Below are 22,345 nucleotides of genomic sequence, written 5' to 3' on the forward strand. Positions count from 1 at the left end.
AACCAAATGCTTTTTTTATAAAATTAACGACTTAGCTATTAAACATCTAAACCGAACGGGGCTTCCCTCAGAAAGCAATCTCTTGGATTCTATGAAGAAATGAGAGCCAAGAGCTTGCTAGAGACGCCTTTGTTCGAGTTGAAAGTGATTGTACTTGTGGCATAGAGGACTTTAGTGCGGTGACGCAAAGTCACAGCTCCAAGTGGTGCCAACTATTCTGAACTCTCACAATTTCCAAACTTAAGAGAGTTGTTCTTGTTAATAGGTCACAGGATAAATAGATTCGTTACAAGTTCAGCTTTCTCCTTTTGTATGCATAACATTTGATCACTGTAATTTCAGTGGGCAGAAAAGGCTCTGACTAAGGTACACATCTGGCTTCACACAGCAGCAAATACCCACGAATCTGTCAAGTGGTATAAAGAACAACAACAAAGGAATCTATCCCGATTGTTCTCCTTAGATGTTCCCATGTCTAAGGGGTTGGTCCTTTAAGAAGTTCTGCTGAAAGAATAGCTTACTTGTTCCACAAACAAAAATATATTGATCGGGACAGAATCCACAGTGTTAGAAATAGAAAGATGTATTTGGAGCTGGATTCTTAGGGATATTTTCCAACACTGCATCACAGTGCCCCAGTTTCCTCTGGTATGAGAGAGAGCTACAGCTCGGAGGGAGGGGACAGATTCCTTGTCATGTTGTGCACAGGAGGAGGAAGGGAGTTAGAAGCATTATCTGGTGCAAAAGAACGTGGCCTGGCCTCTGTTCACATTTACCTAGACCAGATGAGGGAGAAATTCCCTGACCTGAGGTATTTTCATTAAATTTTGAGATGGTTTAAGACCCTGGGGGATCTTTTCAAACTACAATCACAGACACACCAAAAGGATCTCTGAGTTTGGTTAGCTAAGGTGCCACATCTGCGTCCATGAAGGCAAGACAGACTCCTGGAAAAACATTCCTTCGGCTGAGGCGGAGGGGAAGGGTGCTGGGTGGGGTTGGAAATGAGAGGATTGGTGCCACCTTGGCAGCCTGCTGCTCTCTTCCTGCCAGCCACACTGCCCTGTGAGAGCTTCTTCCTCCTGGCCCTCCTCTCTCTCTCTCTCTTTCTCTGCTCGGCTGAAAGAGGAAACAAGAAATCCTTGTCCTCTTTCAGCCAAACTGGTCTCTAGGTGTTATTCCAAATTACCTGTCAAGGTCAATGAGGCTGTTCCCTCCCCAGCACTGTTCTCTGCAGAGAAGTGGGGCGTGGCGATGTGGCTCACATTCCAGCCAGGGACCCAGAGGACTTCTGTCCTTTTTGACCCGGTGAAGCAGGTGGCACCTGACACCTGATAGCTCCATGGGTGCTTTGCCCTCAGGAAGATTCATTTTTAAAATGGGTGTAGCTTGAACCTAATTGATAGTACAGCAGGTAGGGTGCTTGCCTTGCATGAGGCTGACCAGGGTTCGACCCTTGGCCATCCCCTATGGCCTCCTGGGCACTGCCAGGAGTAATTCCTGATAGCAAAGCCAGGGGTAACTCCTGAGCAATGCCAGGTGTAGCCCCTACACAAAAACCAACCAGCCAAACAAAAGTAAAACTGCAACCCAACCCCCCAAACCACCCCTCCTCCGCCACAAATGGGTATAGCTATCTATTTTGTAACTTAAGTTTATAATCACCTGTCTGTGATTATAATCACCTTTGACTCCACAAGCCAAAGTTCCATGAATCCAAAGCCACATGTCCTTGATACAAAATCATCTACAAGTGTACGACTTTTTTCCTCTGCAAATAATTTTTATTGTTAAAAAGCTTCTTAAATTCCAGGTGAAAGAGGTTTCCCTCTAACCCTCAGGAGCTCATTGGCTGAAAACCTCTGTGTAGTAGTGACACCACGTTAGCTTGGGGGGAAAGAGGAGGGGCACAGTTGGGGTACTATCTCAGAAACTGCCTCTTCTGCTGGCCTGCACACAAATTCCAAGGGATAGATAGGATTAAGGGCTCCAAAGAGGATTCGCCCAGCCCTCCCAAAGGAGGATCAAACACTCTGGGCTAGTTCTGGAACAAAAATAAGCCCCCACCAAAGAGAAGTGCCTGCTTAAATAGCACGTGACCCTTTCCAAACCTCTGCTACAACTCCCAGGCCAGCTGGGGCCAGCCCTTTCCCATAGGCTGCTGGTGTAGGGGACCCCAGCCCGGGAGGGCAGCTCTCGCATCTCCCCCTGGTTTCCTGAGCAGACACTGTGCTGAGTGTCACGACTCCAAACCTCTTCTGCTGCTTTGGTGACTAATGGCTCAACTCTGCCTGAAAGGGAATCTGTGCCTAGAGAAAGCACTCGCTTTCTGAGCCGCTATTTGCACACTCCCCTAAGCTTAGACCGTGGGGGATTAAGGTAAATAAAACCCGCTTACATGACAACCGTGTGCTTGCTTCTTGTTCCGGAAACACCACCCCCCCTCCAAGCGGTAAAGTACACCCCCTGGCCAGCTTCATTTCATCGTGAGCTGCTTCCCAAACAGCTGGGGCAGCAGGGGGAGGGGGTGTTACCCGCAGCGGCAGGGCCACCAAGTGTGGACTCTGTAAACACGCCTCGGAGAGCACACGTGGTAATCCATTAACTCCGTGAAATCTGGGGTCACCGTGGACCGTTTCCTATTAATAGGAGCTAAAGCTCCTGCATACGCCTTAATGCCGAGGCGGCCCATGAAAAATGAACTCACGGGTCAGGAAGAGGAACAACGAATTCTTTCTGCCCAGGCAGATGTGTGTCCGACACGCGCGTGTAGACGCGGACAGAACCGCGCTTTAAGAGTCGCCCCCTTTTACACAAGCTGGGTCCCACTCGCGTCCCCGAGCCCTGGCAGTTGGCTCTTTCTTGTGTTTCCTCCCACCCCCCATCCCACACCGGGGAGGAAGCGGCGGCGGTCGGTCGGTGGCCTTCGGGGCGTCGGTCAGCTCAGCTTCGCCACGCACACGGCCAGCACCACCGCGGCCAGCAGCACGGCGCTGAAAACGGCGGCGGCCGTGGCTTTGCTGAGGTCGCAGGGCCGCCGGCGTTCTCCTACCGACACGCCACCCCCGGAGGAGGCGCCGGCGCTGGCACTGGACAGGAGCTCGGCGCCCGCAGCCTGCCTGGCCTGCACGGTCCAGCGGGGCACGTTGACCTTCATCTCCATGCTTTGGATCATCTCGCTCACTTGCAGGAGCTCCCGCTCCAGTTCGCGCAGGTCCTGCCCCTCGAAGTCGTGCTCCGCCGCCGCCGCCGCCGCCGCCGCGTGCCGCAGGCTCCGTGCGCTCAGGGCGCGCGCCGCCACGCCGCTGGTGGTGCCCGCCACGCCGGTGCGCACGAACGGCCGCCGCGGCGCGTGCAGGGGGAAGGCGGCGGCCAGCCCCAGCGCGCGCCGCATGTCGCCCTCCAGCAGGTCCAGGCAGCCGGAGAAGCTCACCCAGAGGCGCTCGAACTCGGCGCGCTCCTGGGCGTCCAGGCTCCGGTCGCGCAGGGCGGCCGTCAGCCCGACACAGCAGGTCGCCGCCAGCTCCTGCGCCTTGTGGCGCGTCCTCTGCAGCTCCTCCCGCAGGTCCTGCGAGTCGGCCGAGCCGCCGAGCGTCAGCACCAGGTGGTGGTAGCACGCGGTGGTCCGGTTGAGCGCGTCCAGCAGCGCCTTGCACTCGGCTCTCGCCATGGCCGTGCGCCCCCCGCCGCCGCCGCCGCCGCCGCCGCCCGCGCCACCTCTCGGCTTTCAAGCCCGACTCAGCGCGGCGGGACCCGGGCAGCTCCGACGGTGGCCACCCCCCGGGCCCGGCGCGGCCCGTGCGCTCCACATGGCCGGGACACGACGTCCACGCGGCCGCGACGGCAGCCGGATCCCGCTCTGGACCCGCGACGGTCGCCCCCGCACACCCGGAGCGGATTAGCTGCTGCCTCGGGTGCCCTCAACCATCCTGCCGGGATGAGCCCCGTCACACGGCCCTCGCCACCGCGGTGAGACCCCGCGCGGCCCAAGTTTCGGCCCCCATCCTCCTCCAAACGGTGCGCTCGCCAGGGGGCTGGCCGGCCCGGGAGGCGCGCGCTCGGCCCTCGGCCGCCGTCAAGGACGGCGCCGAGCGGTTTCTTCGGATCCACGCGCCCCCGCCCGTCCCAGCCGCGCGCGTCCATCCAGCCCCTGGACCCGGGAGAGGCGGGGCGCCTGCGGGGAGGTCACGTGGAGGTCCTCTAACTCCCTCTCCTTCGCGCGCCCTTACAGCCGGGGAGTTCCAGCGCTGGCCAGAGCCAGTCTTCCTTTACACGTGGACGGGGGAAACTGAGTCCGCAGGGGAGAGATTACGCGCGGTGTCCACGAAAGTGAGGGCAGCAGAACCCAGGGACGCTGGGCGCTGCGCCGCTAGAAGCCGGCACTTCGCTTTTCCAAACTGAGCCGCAGAGGGCACGCCCCGACGGCGCAGCTCGGGTCTTCCCTACCCCCCGCTCCCCATCCCCCACCTCGCCGCCGCCCCACGCGGGGTCAGGCAGCATTTCAGCCTGGGACCCCACCGCCCCCAAGTGTCAGATCAGCTCTTGGCCACGCTCTCTCCAGTCCCGGGCATGCGCAGTTAGGAGGCTCTGGTCAAGCCCGAGTAGGAAGCGCCGGGCGCCGCCTGAGCCTCTCCTCCCCGCCCCCTTCGGCAGGATGGGTTCCGTGATTGCTCTGTGCACACGTCACTCCGGATAAGGGCGGCCTCTCATTGGGCGGATCGAGGTTTGGCCCCGCCCAACGGCGGAGTAAGGCGGGTGGGTGGTGCTGCAGAGTCGTCGCGCCCGGGCTGGTGGGCGCTGTGCGGTCCGAGCCAGAGGCCGGGAGGTGTCGCCGCAGCTTGGGGGAAGGACTGGGAGTGAAACTATGAATAACCTTCCGAGTAAGTGTCTGCAGCCTTCTCGGGCTCAGCCCTCCGCTCGGGACAGCTGCGTCTCTCGGGGGCCCAGATCCGGGCGGGGTGCGGGAAGGGGGAGGGGCTCTTTCCCTCCGCGGCCGGCCGCTGCCCTGGCTGGACGGGCCAGGACCCCCTTTTGGTGGCGGGGGACACCTCCTGATCCGTGCCCTTTGGGTCCGATCCGAAGCCCGGCTAACGTCTGTGTGTGTGTGTGTGTGTGTGTGTGTAATGAGCCCTCTGACCCCGGCGGCCCCTGGACAGGTCTGCTGGAGACCAGAACTGGGAGCTCGGACCTGGGGGCAGTGGGCGGGGCCGTAGCACAGGCGCCTGGAGAGCTTTAGTTGTGCCGGCCAGTCTTGTTGTGTGGGTGGAGGTGGGCACTGGGAGATGGGGGCGGGGAGGGGGGGAAGCTCGGGAGCCTCGACCAGGGGGTGGCGGGGAGTGGGGGGTGGGGGGGAGGAAGGGGACCTCGTCGGGGAAACTCACCCTTGTGGTTAAAGATCACTCCAGGAAAAAGTCTTCATCAGCAAGAGATATTATTGGGATCCGGTTCTGTTAAGTTCTTTTCGTTGAGAATAGACTAAAGCGGAGGCTCTCGAGCCTGGAGGTTCCGCAGGCGGCTGCTCCGTCTTGCTGCGGACTTGGCGCAGGGGACCGGCCACTTGCAGGCCCGCGGTGGGTCGGCGGGAACAAGCGGATTCAGGACTTTCCCGGGAATGTGAGGCCAGTGAGTCGGGAAGGGACTGTTTTGTACACGAGCTGGGGTTTCCCATGTTTGTGGGTTCCAGACAAGAGGCCCCTGTTTTGGTTAAGTGTTGCACCTTTTCCACCAGCCCTAGAGAGGGGAGCTCTGACAAGATCTCCCTAGGGCGGGGGAGATGATACAGCTGTGGGAAGGCGCTCGCCTTGCAGGTTGCTGACTCGGGTTCAGTTCCTGGCACTTCATACGGTACCCTGAGCACTGTCAAGAGTGATCCCGGAGCACACAGCCAGGAGTAAGCCCTGAGCGCTGCTGGGTGTGGCTGAAGCAGCTGAGGCTGCAGAATGGGTCTAGGGGCAGAGAGGCCAGAGGGGAGAGGCTCTCAACCAATGCCAAGGGGAGAAGTTGAGAGTTCACGGAGAGATCCTCTGTAGTAGGCTGCAAGGGAGGCATTGAAGGAAGCGAGAGCTGACCTTGTTGACCCCCCGGGACCCCTCTTGGACTGGAAGCAGGAGGCAGTGCCAAGAAGCCTTGGGTGGAGGGAGTATAGAACGGGAGCAGTAACGGAAACTTCTGGCTAGGGGCCAGAGAGATAGTTAAGGGATAGAGCACTTCCCTTGCACTCATCAGACCTGGATTCCATCTCCAGCACCCCCGATGGATGGTCCCCTGAGTCCACCAGGAGTGATCCCTGAGCACAGATCCAGAAGTAAGCTCTGAGCACAGCTGGGTGTGGCCCAAACCCCCCATTACTTCTGACTAGCGCATACTTCTGGTGCCGACGCTCTGAGCTTGGGAGGACTTACTGTTTTTGGTTTTTTTTTTTTTTTCTTTTTGGGTCACACACAGCGATGCACAGGAGTTACTCCTGGCTCATGCACTCAGGAATTACTCCTGGTGGTGCTTGGGGAACCATATGGGATGCTGGGAATCCAACCCAGGTCAGCTGCATGCAAGGCAAACGCCCTACCCGCTTTGCTATTGCTCCAGCTCCCTCCCCCCCCCTTTTTTTTTCCCCGGGTTGGGTGGACTTATTCTGGCTGCAAACACCCTACCTGATATCTCCCTGCATGGCTTGTGCCTGCAGCAGCCCTTTTGGCTTTTGGTGGGAAAGGAAACAGCAGCGGGGGGGGGGGGGGGGGGGGGGGGGGGGCAAGTGTGCTGTGCTGTTTGCTTGGTGCCTGCCTGCAGTCAGGGCTCTGAATGGGTCTCCCGTTCTCTGCACACTACAACTGCTGCGTCCCATCCCTCCTGTGCCCGTGGCAATATCAGTGTCTCCTGGTTTATGTTCTTTTCCTTTTCTCTTCTGGTGTTTGGTTTTGGCACCCTGTCTGGCGGTGCTCGGGGACTCCTCCCACCGTGGTGCTCCCGATGGCGGTTTGGGAGATGGTGCCGGGCCAGGTTTGAACACGCACCTCTCATGTTGAAAGTGTGTGTTCTAGCCTTCCCTCTCCGGTTCTGAAACAGCAGCTTTCGTTGGGTGTTCCAGTAAGTTCGCCTGGGAGGAATGATGAAGGTATGTGACTACGGGAAGAGGGACACCGGACCTAGAGAGGGTTCAGACTCAAAGAATCCAGACCTGACTTGCCCCGAGGTGGCGTCTGCAGCTGAGAGACGCGGAGAAGTGGCTCGAGCAGCTCATGACCTGTCCAGGACCGCAGCTGGGCGGTGCGTCCTGGTGATTCCATCCGACCGCAGCCCCAGGAGCAGGGAGGTTGAGTGGCAACTGAGATGTGCTTCCAGCCCAGCCCTCTGCACCCCTTCACCTTTCCTTCCTTGCTGGCCATCCACATTCCAGCTGTCTTGGTTTGGCCAGCTCTGAGCACACTCTTTGTTTAGGGCCTTTTGTCATGCCTGCCTGCAAGGGACTGCCCAGGGCCCAACCCTTCCTGCTTCCTTGGATATGGACAGTGGATTTTCAGCTCCCTGCCTGGGAGTTTGCATCTCTGACACCCCCCTTTTTTCTTTTGTTCAAGTGGACGGAACAGTGAACTGCATGCCTACAGTGAGCCTGGTGCAGGCTGGGTGCTTTGCAGAGGTGCTTTGAGACAGATAGAGACAGGTTTTCATTGATGGTTCAGGAGGGACACCAGTGACAGGAATGCCATCCATGACGTCATCTGGTGGCTTCCATGGGGTATCAACAGTAGAGGAATAGAAAGTTATTGGACCTTTCCTTCTGAATTCTGGATTAAGTCAGCTGGAGACTGTTGCTCATGTGCTCATATACGGACAGCTCGGTAGGGTTGGGGGGGGTTTGGTCAGGGTCCTGGAAAGGCAGGAGCAGCCACAGGCAGGGAGGGTTTGGCTGGAAGCGATTTCTGGGCAGCACGGCCATCACTGTGCTGGGCCTGGCTGTGTGCTTTCATCACAGGGGACTTGCCCACCCAGACTCATCCGGACTGGTAGCGACAGTTGAAAACCACAAACGCCTGAAATGCCCAGGGCTGGTTCGAGGCCTTGCCTGGGTGTCCTTTTGATAGAGTGACTTTAGAAAACACCGTCAGGGGGTTGGTATCTTTAATTCATTGCTGGGGATCAAACTCTACACCATAAATCCCTGGCACCAGGGTCACTGTCACTGTCACACCGTTGTTCATCGATTTGCTCGAGCGAGCCCAGTAACGTCTCCATTGTGACACTTGTTACTGTGTTTGGCATATCGAATACATCACAGGTAGCTTGCCAGGCTTTGCTGCGAGGGCAAGATACTCTCGGTAGCTTGCCGGGCTCTCCTGGAGGGGCGGAGTAATCGAACTCGGGTCAGCTGTGTTGGCTGCGTGCAAGGCAAGTGCCCCACCCGCTGTGATATTGCTCCAGCACCAGGGTAGACTTATTTTATTATTATCATTTTGGGTTTGGGGGGTCACACCTGGGTTTACTTCTGGCTCTGCATTCAGAGATCACTGCTGGCAGGGCTCATATCGGATGCAGGGAATTGGACGCACGTTTGCCACTTGCAAGGCAAATGCCCAACCCACTGCACTATCTCTCTGCCTCCACCTCCTCTTGCCCCCCCCCGCCAAATTTATTTTAAAATGGAATTTTATAGGAGGAGTTCCTTCCCTTTCCAGTTAGTTTATATTGCATGCTATGTTAAAAGGTAAAACTGTTTCTTGTAACCAAACTTGTTAGGGTATTAATGTTGTATTTGTTGTTGGGGGCTCAGGATGTCTGGAGGGTCCCACCAGTGACTCTTGGCCAATTGGGCCAGTGATTGCAGGCCCAAAGCTCTGCTGGGGTCGAACCCTCCAGGGTTGCACCTGGAGAATGTCTGGGAACCATGTGGTGCCAGGAAAAGTTGGGTTGGGCACAAGCATTATTCTCCTGGCCCCTAAATAATTCTTAAGCATTCGTCCCCATGTCAGAATTAAACTCTGGCTGGGGACGTGGCTTACTGCTAAAGCACTTGCCTTGCATGTGGCAGTATGAAAATTAATAGCATTTAAAAATGAAGTGCAAGAGATAAATTCTGGCTTTTTTTTTTTTTTTTTTTTTTTTTTTGCTTTTTGGGTCACACCTGGCGATGCGCAGGGGTTACTCCTGGCTCTGCACTCAGGAATCACTCCTGGCGGTGCTCAAGGGACCATATGGGATGCTGGGAATCGAACCTGGGTTGGCTGCGTGCAAGGCAAACGCCCTACCCGCTGTGCTATCTCTCCAGCCCCTAAATTCTGGCTTTAAGTCCCAGAAGGAAGGAAGGAAGAAGGAGGGAGGGAAGGAGGGAAAGGAAGAAAGATAGAAAGACAGAAAGAAGGAAGGAAGGAAGGAAAAAGAAAGTTATTTCATATTTTCACATGGGGACAGGAAAGCTTAAATATGGTTCTGTGGGGACTGGGGTTGAGTATAGGGGTTATGGCCACCCCCCACACCACATATAGTCCCCCAGCACTGCTGTGAGTGATCCCTGAGCACAAAGCCAGGAGCAAAGCCCTGAGCACAAACAAGTATGACCCAGATGCCTCTCCACCACTTTCTCAAAAATGGTCCCACGCAGGATTCTGGGAATCCGTACCCACCTGGAGATTGGTAACCAGGAGATGACGTTTCAGTGACTTGGAGCTAAGTAACAGCACGCCCGGCCCCTTCCCGAGCTTACTAAGAGTCTCGTGCAGTTATCCAGTTGTTGCACTTGACCTGTGCTTTCTGCTCTGTTTGACTCTGTTTCTTCAGAGCCTTGTGTCCCCTGGAGGCGGGCAGTGCTGGAGAGGGAACGGGCCGAGGCCTCCCCCCCCACCCCTGGAGTGTGCCGATGTGGCGTTCTGGGGCCTCCCCTTCCCTCGCTGCTACAGCTGGCTGACTGGCTCTTTGTATGGGGTATTTCCCTGGACTCATTTTCTCATGAGTCCAAAAGACTCTTGGGCCCTCTGTGCTCCGGGGAACCTGCCCTGTCTCCTCAGCCTCCGACCCCGCAGGGGCTGCCGCGTCCCTGTCCTTCGCTTCTTCTCTCTCTCCCTCTGGGCTTTCCCTCCCTCTGCAGTTCCAGAGCTTCGACATTCCTGGTGCTCCACCCGGCCAAGCTGTTAATACATCCTTTGACGCCTGTCTTGTCTCCTCCAGCTTGGGGAGGAGGTGTTGGTGCGCTGCCAGTATCTCAGGGGGTGACTTCCGCAGCTGTGCTGGGGTGCCCAGGGCCTCCTCCTGCCCATACTTGGCTTGGTAATGCAGGCCAGACCACTTGGGCCAGCATTCCGAGACGGCAGTGCCGGGGGCTGTACCTTGCTTGGGGAGGCCTTGTGGTACCCAGAATCAGACTTAGGGGCCCTCTGAGCAGCTTCCTGGCCCTCTGCTGAGAATCTGCTTGCTTGCTTGTCTTCTATCTTGCTTGCTTTCTTGCTTTCTTTCCTTGCTTTTTCTCCTTTCTTCCCTCTCTCCCTCCTTCCTCTTTCGTTTTCCTTCCTTTCTTTTTGTCTTTCTTTCTCTTTTTCTTTTTTCTTTCCTTCTTTTTTCTGTCTTTCTTTCTCTTCTTTCTCTTTTTCTCTCTATCTCCTTTCTTTCTTTCTTTCTTTCTTTCTTTCTTTCTTTCTCTCTCTCTCTCCCTTTCTCTTTCTCTCTTTCCTTCCCTCCTTTCTTCCCCTTCCTTTCTTCTTTCTCCTCCCTTCCTTCTCTCTCTCTTTCTCTCTCTCCTCCCTCTATCCTTCTATTCTAGCTGCTATGATTGATGCACACACCTGCTTGCTAGTGGTGCTTGTACAACGTTTCTCAGGCCTGATGCTCCTCCCCCCCTCCCCCCCGCAGGGGTGGGTCTCCCCTCTAGTTGCGATGGCACATACCTGACTGCAGGGTGGCAGGAAATCAGGAGCAGAGCTGCCAGGATTGGGCTTGGTGCATGCAACAGCATCGGGGATCAAACCTGTGATGTAGTCTTGCATGGCTGGTGCTATAAGCCAGCTTGCTACCCCTTGGGCCTTCCTTCTTAGCTTTTGGCTGGTCGTCCTGAAGTCTGTTTCATAGGGGTCTCCCCCCACCTCACCCCAGCACATCTTTACTTTTGTATACCTACACGTGGCACCATTTGTGTCAGTAAACTGAAGAATTGTGTTTTTTTGTGACTGTTCCGGCAAAATCATACTACCTGTTATTTTGATAGGGACTCATGAAAGGGCTAACTGGGCTCCAGTAATAATTGAGTTCCGTTATTCAAATACTTGCATTGTTGCAGAGCTGTCTCTAGGGTCAATGAAGGGATTGTTCTTAGTCATTTTCTTGCTCAGCTCTTCTCCGTAAGGGGATTGGCAGGGAGGGCGGTGGCCTCCTTCCGGCAGTCCCCAGGAGCGCCAGTAGCCAAGACAGCCCCGGCCAGACTGGATCCAGGGAATTTGATGTGGGACTGATGTGGCCGTCTGCCATGGGAACTTGTCCTTTGGGAGAAACGAGTAATGGCTCTTGTCTAGCTTTGGGTCATGAAATAAACCCTAAACCGAGCACATTTATTTTATATGATGGGCCTAGGTTAAGAAATGAATTATTGGGGCTGGAGTGATAACACAGAGGATAGGGCGTTTGCCTTGCACGCGGCCAACCCAGGTTCGATTCTCAGTATCCCGTATGGTCCCCTGAGCACTGCTAGGAGTAATTCCTGAGTGCATGAGCTAGGAGTAACCCCTGTGCATCACCAGGTGTGACCCAAAAAGAGGAAAAAAAGGATTATTCAGGGACCAAAGTGGTAGTACAGCGGGTAGGGCACTTGCCTTGTGGATGACTGACCTGGCTTCTATCTCCGGCATCCTATATGGTCCCCTGAGCCCACCAGGAGTCAAGAGTCAGCCCTTGAGAACTGCTGGGCCTAATCTACAAACCCATCAAAAAGGAATATTTGAATAAATTCTGGTATCTGTGTAATCTTGACCCAACTAGTCTGGCTGCAGTTTTTTTTTTTTTTAATCTGTGATATGGAACTAGAGATACCTGTAGTTATGTCATTGATTATAGTTAGTTGCTGATAGTTATTTTATGCATAAAAATGGAATAAAGAGGGGCTTGAGAGAAGGTACAGTGGGTACAGTGCTTTCCTTGCACAACCCTACCCGGGTTTGAGTCTGGCACCACATCGTTTCCCCTGAGTACCTCCAGGAGTAAGCCCTGAACATAGGGCCAGGAGTAACCCTGAGACCAGCGGGTGTAGCTAATTCCTCCTCCCTTCACAAAAAATGGAATAAGGATGTACATAAGTTTTCACAGTCTCAGGACAAAGATCTCAAGTAGTGATTTTTATCATGAATATTATTAGGTAGAAAGTAATTCGGTTTTGAAAATTTGTTTTAAATTTATCTCATTGTAATAAGTATAAGTTCACTTGGTGCTTTTTAGTAGTTTCTTACTTTCTTTTTCTACTGATGAGAACAGGCCGCAGGCTCAAGTTCAGAACTTTTGACAAGCAATAGTATTTTGCAAGGTTTTAAATTATGTAATTTTTTTTTTCATTTAGTTTCGTCACTGTCACTGTCACTGTCCTCCCGTTGTTTATTGATTTGTTCAGACGGGCTCAGTAACATTGTGAGACTTGTTACTGTGTTTGGCATATCGAATACATCATGGGTAGCTTGCCAGGCTTTGCCATGCGGGCGAGATACTCTCGATAGCTTCCCGGCTCTCCAAGAGGGGTGGAGGAATCGAACTCTGGTTGGCCTTGTCAGCCATGTGCAAAGCAAATGCCCTACCCGCTGTGCTATCGCTCCAGCCCTTAGTTTAGTATATTTTTAATTTTTATTTTATTTTTTTAAAACATTTTAATTTAATTTTTTATTTAATTAGTGAAACACCCTGAGGTACAGTTGTAGACTTACAAACTTTCGTGCTTTGGTTTCAGTTATACAATGATCCAGTACCCATCCCTCTACCAGTGCCCATTCTCCACCACCAATGATCCCAATAGCACTCCCACCTCCCACCCCATTCCCCTACCCCACCCCGCCTCTGTGGCAGGGCATTCCCTTTTGCCCTCTCTTTCCTTTAGGGTGTTGTGGTTAAATGATGTAATTTTTTTTATAATTAAATGTTTTTTTCTGATTATTCTTTCTTTTTGGGAAGTGATTTCATTTTTACATTGAACATAATATCTAAGAGACACAATTTCGGGCTGGAGAGATAGTTCAGCTTATAAGGCGCTTGCTTATCTTGCATGCAACTGATCTAGGTTCACTCTCCAACACCACTTTTAGTCCCCACAAGATCTTCCAGAAGTGATCCCTGAGCTCAGAGCCAGGAGCAGCAGGAGTAAGTCCTGAGCACAACTGGGTCTGACCCAACCCCTTCTAGCCCCCCTCCCCAATGCCCCTTCCCCAGACAAAAAAAAAACCCAACAAAACGTTAATAAAACTTTGGTGTTTAAAGGAAAATAGCAGACATTAATAATAGATGAAATGTATGCAGTTTATGCAGTTAATCAGGTTATTCATTCACTGTGCCAGATACCTCCTCCCACCACACACACTTTTTTTTTTTTTTTTGCTTTTTGGGTCACACCCAGTGATGCTCAGGGGTTACTCCTGGGTCTGCCCTCAGGAATTACTCCTGGTGGTGCTTGGGGGGACTATATGGGATGCCAGGGATTGGACTCAGGTTGGCCGCATGCAAGGTAAACACCCTACCTGCTGTGCTATCACTCCAGCGCCCTCCCCCCCCCCCACACACACACCACCACCACTTTCTGTATGTGTCAGGGAGGGGTATTAAACAGAACCCATAAATGGTCAATGAACTTATTACCTTGTGTCCTGGTCCATGAATGGGTACTGGTTCTAATTCTTACCCAGGTAGCAAGTGGGCTAGCATTAGGGCAGTACCTTGGTATGCAGTTTAATCAAAATGGTGAGTGCCACGGAAATAGGTACAAAAGAGCCATTAAGACTCCCGGTCAGGGGGCTGGAGAGATAGCACAGCAGGTAGGGCGTTTGCCTTGCACACGTCCAACCCGGGTTCGACTCCCGGCATCCTATATGGTCCCCCGAGCACTGCCAGGAGTAACTCCTGAGTGCAGAGCTAGGAGTAACCCCTGTGCATCGCTGGGTATGACCCAAAAAGCAAAAGAAAAAAAAAAAGAGGGTGAGAACGCTGCCTCCTCTGTGCCTGTTACTCTCCTAGTTCATCCTGATACCCGGTAAAACCACACTCATGTGGCATGAAAGGGGAGCAGAGTGGGGACAATAGAGACCCTGTTCACAGTAGCAGCAGCAAAATCTGTAGAAGATACAGAAATAATATAGAGTATGAGGTGTATGTGATCTATGATTTTTATTTTATTATATTTTTTTCTTTTTGGGTCACACCCGGCATTGCACAGGGGTCACTCCTGGCTTTATACTCAGTAATCACTCCTGGCGGTGCTCGGGGGACCACATGGGATGCTGGAAATCGAACCCGGGTCTGCTGCATGCAAGGCAAACACCCTACCCACTGTGCTATCACTCCAGCCCCAATCTAAGATTTTTAGGAGGAAAGTCAAATTGATTATGGAAGAAGTACATGAAAATGCATCCCATGCTTATTGGTTAGCACTTATGATTATGAAAATGTCCAGTCTCTAGTTCAGCAAAACTCCCAACAGAATATATATATATACATATATATTATTATTATTTTTTAAATAGGGACCTTGCCTAGTGATGCTCAGGGTCCACCAGGATGACATCAGGACTCCATGTGATGTGGGTGGGGGGTGAGGGGTTAGTCAGGGCTTCTACCTTTTGAGTTATGTTTCTGGCCCCTCCCCATAGATTTTTTCATGAAATTGTATAGCTGATTCAAATCTTATTGCTATTGTAAAAGAATTAGGAGTATGGTACAGTGGGTTGGATGCTTGCCTTGCATATGATCAACCTGGTTTCGGTCCCTGGCACCTCAGATAGTTCCCAGAACCCCACCAGAAGTGATTCCTGGGCCAGACCCAGTGCACTGCTGGGGTGTAGTCTCCAAAAACAAAACAAGAAATTGGAGTAATTAGGTATTTTGGGATAACATGGTAGGAAGGGCTTTCTGTATGAGATCCCAGGGCTTAGGATGACTCGTAAAATTATGTGAGCTATGCGTGAGAAAAAGGAAAACATGTTACTAGTAATAGGATTTTTTGATCACATATTTAAAATATTTGGTGGTAAGGATTAAAATTTACTTTTTTAAAAAAAATTTTAATTTATTTGTTTACATTTTGTTTGGGGGCCACACCTGGCATTGCTCAGGGCTTACTCCTGGCTCTGTACTCGGGGATCACTCCTGGAGGGCTCAGGGGACCACATGGGGTACTGGGGATTGAATCCAGGTCAGCTGTGTGCAAGGCGAGTGCCTTACCGCTATTCTCTGATTCCTTTTTTTTTTAATTTTAATGTGACACATAGAAAATTTTAAATTACATAAAGTATATTTAATTACCTTTATCAGTTGGAGAGCGCATATCTAGGCCAGTGAAGCAGGACTAGTTCTAAAAATATGTGGGAACTTGTTGGATGAGAACAGTAGCAGTGTTAGCCAGCTTGAAAGGGGCCGAAGATTCAAAAATGACAACAGGCTAACTGCACATTTGTGTGTGCCTTTACAACCCTCTCTGCCCCCAGAGTCCTTGGGAGTTGATTTATGTTAGATGAGGCCTTGCAGTTGGGGGTTTTCATCATGAAAGGAAAGCTTATCAGAAGGAAAGCTCTTTCCGGCCCCATACAGCAAGTACAAAATAGTCTGAGACTGTCAGTGGGCCTTCACCCACAGCCAGAGTTGCACACATCTTGATCTTGAACTTCCCAGACTTCAAGATTATGAGAAGTTAGCTGGGGAGTGTATGGTGTTTCAGCCCAAATAGACCGAAATGCGTATCATAAAGAAAAATAAAATTAGAAACCCAGCTTATAGTATATAGCATAAATAAGAATGAATGGGGGGGGGGCTGAAGCAGTAGCACAGTGGGTAGGGCATTTGCCTTGCACGCGGCTGACCCGGGTTCGATTCCCAGCATCCCATATGGTCCCCCGAGCACTGCCAGGAGTAATTCCTGAGTGCAGAGCCAGGAGGAACCCCTGAGCATTGCCGGTGTGACCCAAAAAGCAAATAATAAAAAAAAAAAGAATGAATGGGACTCTAAAATGATAGACTTTAAGCTTCTTAGAAATTATAGAGTATTTTGATGTCTTGGGAGTTGGCAAGGATGTGAAGACGATGATGACGACGACGACTTTGGTTTGCTTTTGGGCCACACCCGGCAATGCTCGTGGTTACTCCTGGCTCTGCATCCGGGAGTCACTCCTGGCAGTGCTTGGGGAAACTTAAGGAGTGCAGGGGGCTGAAGGAGCCCAAGGAAGGCACCCTATCTGCTGTACTATCTCTCCAGCCTCTGGTAGTCTTGACAGTACAGCCAACCAGCTCCATGCAGAGAGCCTGCAGCCATGCAGTTTATTGTCTCCTGCTATTCCGTGGGCTGGCAGGGTGTTTCTTCTGCACCCCGCTGCATTCACTCCTGGTTTCAGCTGCCCAGTTGGCTGTGCCCGCCTCCCCCTCACATGGGCCTCTTGCTCCTGCCATCCTGGTGGCCTCAGGGTGCCAAGAGAACAAGTGTAGAATCTGCCAGGCCTCCTCCTAGGGGCTGACGCTCAGAAATCACAGAAAAGGGCAGTTCTGTCTGCTGGTGCTTTGTAGCACGTCACTGTGCTGACTCAGATTCAAGGGGTGGATGAGCATCTTCTGATCTCAGGGCACAGAGCTCAGCCACTTGGCCCAGGGCTGTGACATAGGCACGTTTCCTGCCACTTTCTGAGATCTGAGAAACTGACCAGGAAGGTACAGAAGGGAGGCCGGCTCAATTCCATTAAAACCAGACGCCGGGGCTGGAGAGAGAGTACAGCAGGTAGGGGACTTGCCTTGCACACAGTCGGCCCGGGTTCGATCCCCAGCACTGGGTATGGTCCCCTGGGTCCTGCCAGGAGTGACTTTTTTTTTTCTTTTTGGGTCATACCTGGCGATGCTCAGGGGTTACTCCTGGCTCTGCACTCAGGAATCACTCCTGGTAGTGCTCGGGGGACCATATGGGATGCTGGGAATCGAACCCGGATCAGCTGCGTGCAAGGCAAACGCCCTACCTGCTGTGCTATCGCTCCTGCCCCAGGAGTGACTCTTAAGCTCAGAGCTAGGAATGAGCCCCCAGCACCGGAGGGTGTTGCCCCCACCAAAAAAAAAAAATGAAGCAAAACTCAAATGCTTCTATTTCTGGAAAAAGAAATGTGGAAAAAATGAACAACGACAAGTCCCACAGATGGGGAGAAAATGAGAACATCTTTTAGATGTTCTAAAAAGTTGGAACATCTTTTGGTACCCATATATTTAAAAAAAAAAAAAAACCTATAAATGACAAGCGGGCCGGCAGTGCTTGAGAGGAGTGGGCAGAGCCAAACGGAGTTACAGAAGGTAAGGAAATGACTTCATCCGTCAGAGAAATGGAATTCGTAATAGCAAGGGGACTGAGCCATGCTCACAGCTGCAGAAGTCAGAGTTGGCTGAGACAGGAAGTGTTGGCGAGGTGGAGGTGCGAGGACGAGGGGCGCGCCCATGCTTCTCTGCGGGGGTGGAAAGTGGTCCAGCGTCTGCCAATGGGCAGATGGATGCGCCCCGCGGTGCCTCTCCTGGCCGGGCCTCGTGCCTCGCGCTGCGCTCCAAGAACACGCTGCAGTGCTGCAAATGTGTCAGCAGCTTGGCCGTGGGCTACTGGGTCAGCGGGGACACATTCCCTTAAAGGAACGCCACATGCCCGGCCCAGCTGGGCAGTGCCGCAGCGTGGGTGGACCGGAAAGTGTAATGTGGATCGAGGAAGGCACTTCAGACACCGCCAGGGAAGGGGATAGAGGGATACACACCAGCCATGCAGTTCGTGAAGGGGGAGGAGATGGGGGAGAGGGGGAGGAAGTGGGGGAGAGGAGGGTTACAGGGGGGATTTGCATATACTCTTCTGGTAGATCTCATTTTGTCATCACTAGTATTGTTTGGGTTTTATTTATTTATTTTTTTTTACCTTTTGGGGTCATACCCGGTGATGCTCAGGGTTGACTCCTGGCTCTGCAATTGCTCTCAGGAATTGCTCCTGGTGGTGTTTAGATGACCGTATGGGATGTTGGGGGTAGAACCTGGGTCAGCCGTTTGCGAGGCAAAAACGCCCTCCTCACATCCCCACTGTTCTGTTGCTCTGGCACCACTATTACCGTTTGTGGTGCTGGGAGTTGAACCCTAGACTTCGCACATGTGAGGACCATGCTCTACTACTCAACTGACTATTTTGAAGTTCCCAGCCCTGATTATTTCAGGTCTTAAACTCTGAGGCAGAGATATGACACGGTAAAATGTTGAGATTTGGTAATGCTCGGTGGTAGGTTTGCATGATTACTCTGTAATATGGATATCTTTAAAATGTCCTAATGCAGGCCAACAACGAGGATAGCCCCCAAATTGCCATTTTTTTTTACTTTGGTACTGGAGTTTAACGAGATTTTTCAGAACATAATTTATTCACTTAATTAAAAAGAAAAAGACATCTTGGGGCTGGAGAGAAAGTACAGCGAGTAGGGCTTTTGCCTTGGATGTGGCTGCTGTGGGTCTGATCCCTGGCACTCTCTCTGTTTCCCGGGGCCCCTCCAGGAGTGACCCCTGAACACCATGGGGTGTGGCACACCCCCACTCAAAAAAAAAACCCTTCCTGAATCAGTGGGTTACTGTTGATTCCTGATGGAGTGTGAAGTCTGTAGGGTAGAATTATGCATTTCAAGGATGCCTTTTAAATACCTATCCTTACATTTGTAAATTTGATTAGATGGTAATATTGCTTAAACATATTGCTTAATAAATAAATAATTCCGTTACCTTTTCCATCTAGGAAAAGGTTCATATAACTTTGCATGTTTTCAGCAGTTTCACATTTAACCACCAAATTTGAAAAATGAGAAAAATGAGGTCATAACATCTTTGGGGTTTCTGTAGACATAAACAAGTTTCTGTAGACAGTCTGCAGGGGAAATTATGAAATAATTTTAATACTTCTTGACTACCTGTACAGTTTTTCAATATCCAAATAAAATAGATTAATTCGTGATTCGCTTCACATTTAGGAAAAAAATTAAAAAAAGGTTGCCTTTTAGAAATTGGCCCGTCAGATCTTCCGTGCTGTGTAAAAGAGAAGGTGGCCCGTTCACTGCTTCCCTCCTCTTTCTCCAGGAGACTCTCTTCGCCCCCTCTGATGTCCATATGGCTCTGTATGATGAGGATCTCCTGAAAAACCCTTTCTACCTGGCTCTTCAGAAGTTGCGTCCGGACTTGTGCCACAGGGTGGCTCAGATCCATGGCATCGTAAGTATGTCTCCACTAAGGGTCGCCCTCTCTGGACGCTGCCCCATCAGGGCTGACGGGGCCTGAAATACGGCAGAGTGAGGGGAGGGGGGAAGTTTAGAGGGGGCTTGTGACTGATCTCTCTTCCTTGTCACGAGCCCCTGACCACACTCCGTTTCCTGATGAGCAGAAAGGGACCATTAGGAGCTAGCTGTCTTTCTCCAGGATGCCTCCTGGGACTGGCCTTGACTTTCCCCTGAACCTGGGGACACATCCCTCCATCACTTCCTCCTTTCCACTTCCTTATAATAGAGGCCATAGAGCCTGCAAGGGCAGTGAGACCCTAGACCGAGAAGCCTGCAGGGTTTGGGGGAGGCGGCCAGTGGTGCATCATTGCATCCACACATACTTTCTGTAGTACTGTGCCTTCCACTGCCCAGGCTGGTGGCATTCAGGGCGTGTGGCTCGGAGCACGCTGTGCTGGGCACTTGGCACCGCCCGTCTCTGCCTCCGCTAGAGAAACCTTCTGTCCTCTCACGCGAACTCCCTGCTTCTCACAGGGTATCCCAGTGCCTCCTGCCACGTGATGTGCTTCGGGCTCCTGCGTGCAAAGCATGTGCTCTAACCCTTTGAGCCGTCTCCCCGGCCCCTCCCAGGATTTTTCCCACTTTGGATTTTAGAAGCCTTGGCATTAAAAAACAAAAAATTCAGAGATTTCAACTGTTTCCAAAGGTGACCATGAAATATGCAAAAAAAAAAAATTCTCACCCAGAGACATTCACTGTCATCCATGTATCTCGTGGTTCCCGAGTGCTTCTCTAGGGCAGGCATTGTGACTGACGCAGGGGAGTCGGCAGGAAAGAGGAATATTCATTACTGCCTTTCCCCCTCTCGGCACTTAAATCCTAGTAAGAGGAACAGCCACGCCTGGGCAAGCGGGGCTAATTATAGTGTGATCAGAGTCTCAGAAGAAGCTGCTTGCAGAGCAGTCCGGTTGGCTGGACGCTAGTTCCTCCCCATCGTTGTTCTGTGATATTTTTGAAATACTGCCCATATCACAGCTATTATCAGCCGTGACTTCCGCTTGCTTTTCAGGCGTGCCCTCAGAAGGGGAGGGCGGGTGCCGCTCTGGGAGCACCCACTGGGGCCTGCGGGTAGGTGCCCATCCTGCGTTCACCACCGCTCCTGGCCTGCTCGCTCACTTGCACCCGAGTGGACTGACTTCTGAGTTCACTTTAGCGAAAAGTTCGGGGGCCACAGCCAGCGGTGCTCTGGGCTTACTCCTGACCCTGCACTCAGGGTTCACTCCTGGTAGGCTTGGGGGACCAGATGGGGTGCTGGGGATTGTACGTATCCCATGGGTGTGGTATGTCTCTGGACTCACTTAGAGGAAAAGTTATATATTTATTTATTTATGATATTTTGGGCTACACCTGAGAGTGCTCAGAGCTTACTCCTGGCCCTGAGCTCAGGGATCACTCCTTGGTGGACTTGGGGGACCATATTGGGTTCTGGGGCTTGAACCTGGGTCAGCTCTCTGCAAGGCCAACACCCCTCCTGTTCTTTTTACCCAGCCCCTTCACGAAAAGTTTTAAATGTGAACTTTTGTATTGTGAGGTGAGAAGGGATGGGGTGATGAGGGCCAGTGGGGAGGGAGGGATGTTGACACTGGTAGTGGGTGTGGCACATAATGCCAGTGGACACCTAACACATAAATATTAGCAGGGTTGTGAGTCATGTTGCTGCGGTGAAATACACACACACACATATATGTATATAAATAAATATATTCATGGACTCAAACCCCTCCTGCCCCCAAAGGAACCTTTCCGTCTTGGTCACCTTCTTCCAGGCCATAACGAGGAGGAGTAGGAGATATCTTTTTCAGCCGTGCCCTCAGGAGCTCCTGGTGGTCCCCAGGAGACCACAGGGTCTGGAGGCTGTTGGGGGTGGGGGTGGGGCGTGCCACATTTTGCTGCATTGCTGTCTGGCCTTGCTCAGCCTCGTTCTGTGGGTGTGAGAATCAGCGGGGCCGGCTTCTCTGCAGAATCTCGGGGGAGGAGTGCTGGCAGGACCGGTGTGGACAGTGATCCGTGGCCCTACTGGCTGTGGGCTGGGAGCCTGTGTCACCCTTGCCTGGTCTCAGTGTTCTCTGTGTCTGCTGGCTGATCGCGCATTCTCAAAATGGTTTTGCAGACTGGTGGGCGCCATGGTGCTTCATGAATGCTCTGGTGGTCCCCGAGACCCACTTCTGGTGGGATGGCGAATGCAGGGTCCAGATGAAGGTCTCCCTTCCCCGCCACATGTACACAAACTGTAGGTCAGGGGACATGGGACCGGCTCGACTATCTCGGTGCTGTTCCCAGATGCGTTTCCTGTTTTCTTGTATTGAACTTAGCCCTCATTCTCTATTTTAAAGAATGAGATTTTTTTTTTTCCCGCTTTGATTTTTGGGCCACGCATGGCTGTGCTCAGGGCTTACCCCTGGCTCAGTGCTCAGGGATCACTCCTGGCGAGGCTTGGGGGGACCCTGTGGGATGCTGGGGATTAAACCCCGGTTGGCTGTGTGTAAGGCAAACACCCTACCCCCTGTACAATCATTCGGGACCCTTAGCTCTTCGTTTATCTGGACTCTTTCCCCCAGTTTGTGCCGGGTTCTGGGTTTCCAGGGTCATACCGATGAGTAGAAAACATGACACAGAACTTTGGCGTGCATTCGGGGAACCTCAGAAACAGACAGGCGGGACCAGAATGGCCTGGACTGCCCTGGGCTCCTTGGAGTGCCAAACCCAGCCTGGGTGAGGTGCTGCTGGTACAGATTCCTGCTTTGGTTCTGCCGCCTTGCTTCGGTGGAGCGCCCAAGCAGTGCTCAGGGGCTAATGGGTCTCTTCTGGCGCTTCTTGAACTCCTGGATTATCTGTTCACAGTGAGAGCCCAAGACCATCCTGCAGGGGTGCTGTGT

General features: G+C 52.4%; 2 protein-coding genes across 2 annotated transcripts in view; one reads left to right on the plus strand and one right to left on the minus strand.

The window, feature by feature from the left end:
* Window positions 1-2,935: 2,935 nt before the first annotated feature.
* Window positions 2,936-3,883, minus strand: RGS9BP (regulator of G protein signaling 9 binding protein). The gene has a single exon (XM_056136751.1). The coding sequence runs from the start codon at window positions 3,668-3,670 to the stop codon at window positions 2,939-2,941; it is 732 nt and encodes a 243-aa protein (XP_055992726.1). The 5' UTR covers window positions 3,671-3,883; the 3' UTR covers window positions 2,936-2,938.
* An 869-nt stretch (window positions 3,884-4,752) lies between these two features.
* The window catches only part of ANKRD27 (ankyrin repeat domain 27), a 55,517-nt gene continuing 37,924 nt past the window's right edge, over window positions 4,753-22,345 (plus strand). The window contains exons 1-2 of the mRNA XM_056136449.1: window positions 4,753-4,880; window positions 19,273-19,404. Coding sequence (XP_055992424.1) covers window positions 19,303-19,404 — 102 coding nt within the window. The 5' untranslated portion in view covers window positions 4,753-4,880; window positions 19,273-19,302. The remainder of the gene's footprint in view (window positions 4,881-19,272; window positions 19,405-22,345) is intronic.

This window comes from Sorex fumeus, unplaced genomic scaffold (genome assembly GCF_029834395.1).
Source record: "Sorex fumeus unplaced genomic scaffold, SorFum_2.1 ptg000122l, whole genome shotgun sequence".
NCBI lineage: Eukaryota > Metazoa > Chordata > Mammalia > Eulipotyphla > Soricidae > Sorex > Sorex fumeus.

Excerpts from the sequence above, each read along its gene's own strand:
- RGS9BP (XM_056136751.1), bottom strand. The coding sequence starts at position 3,670 with ATGGCGAGAGCCGAGTGCAAGGCGCTGCTGGACGCGCTCAACCGGACC.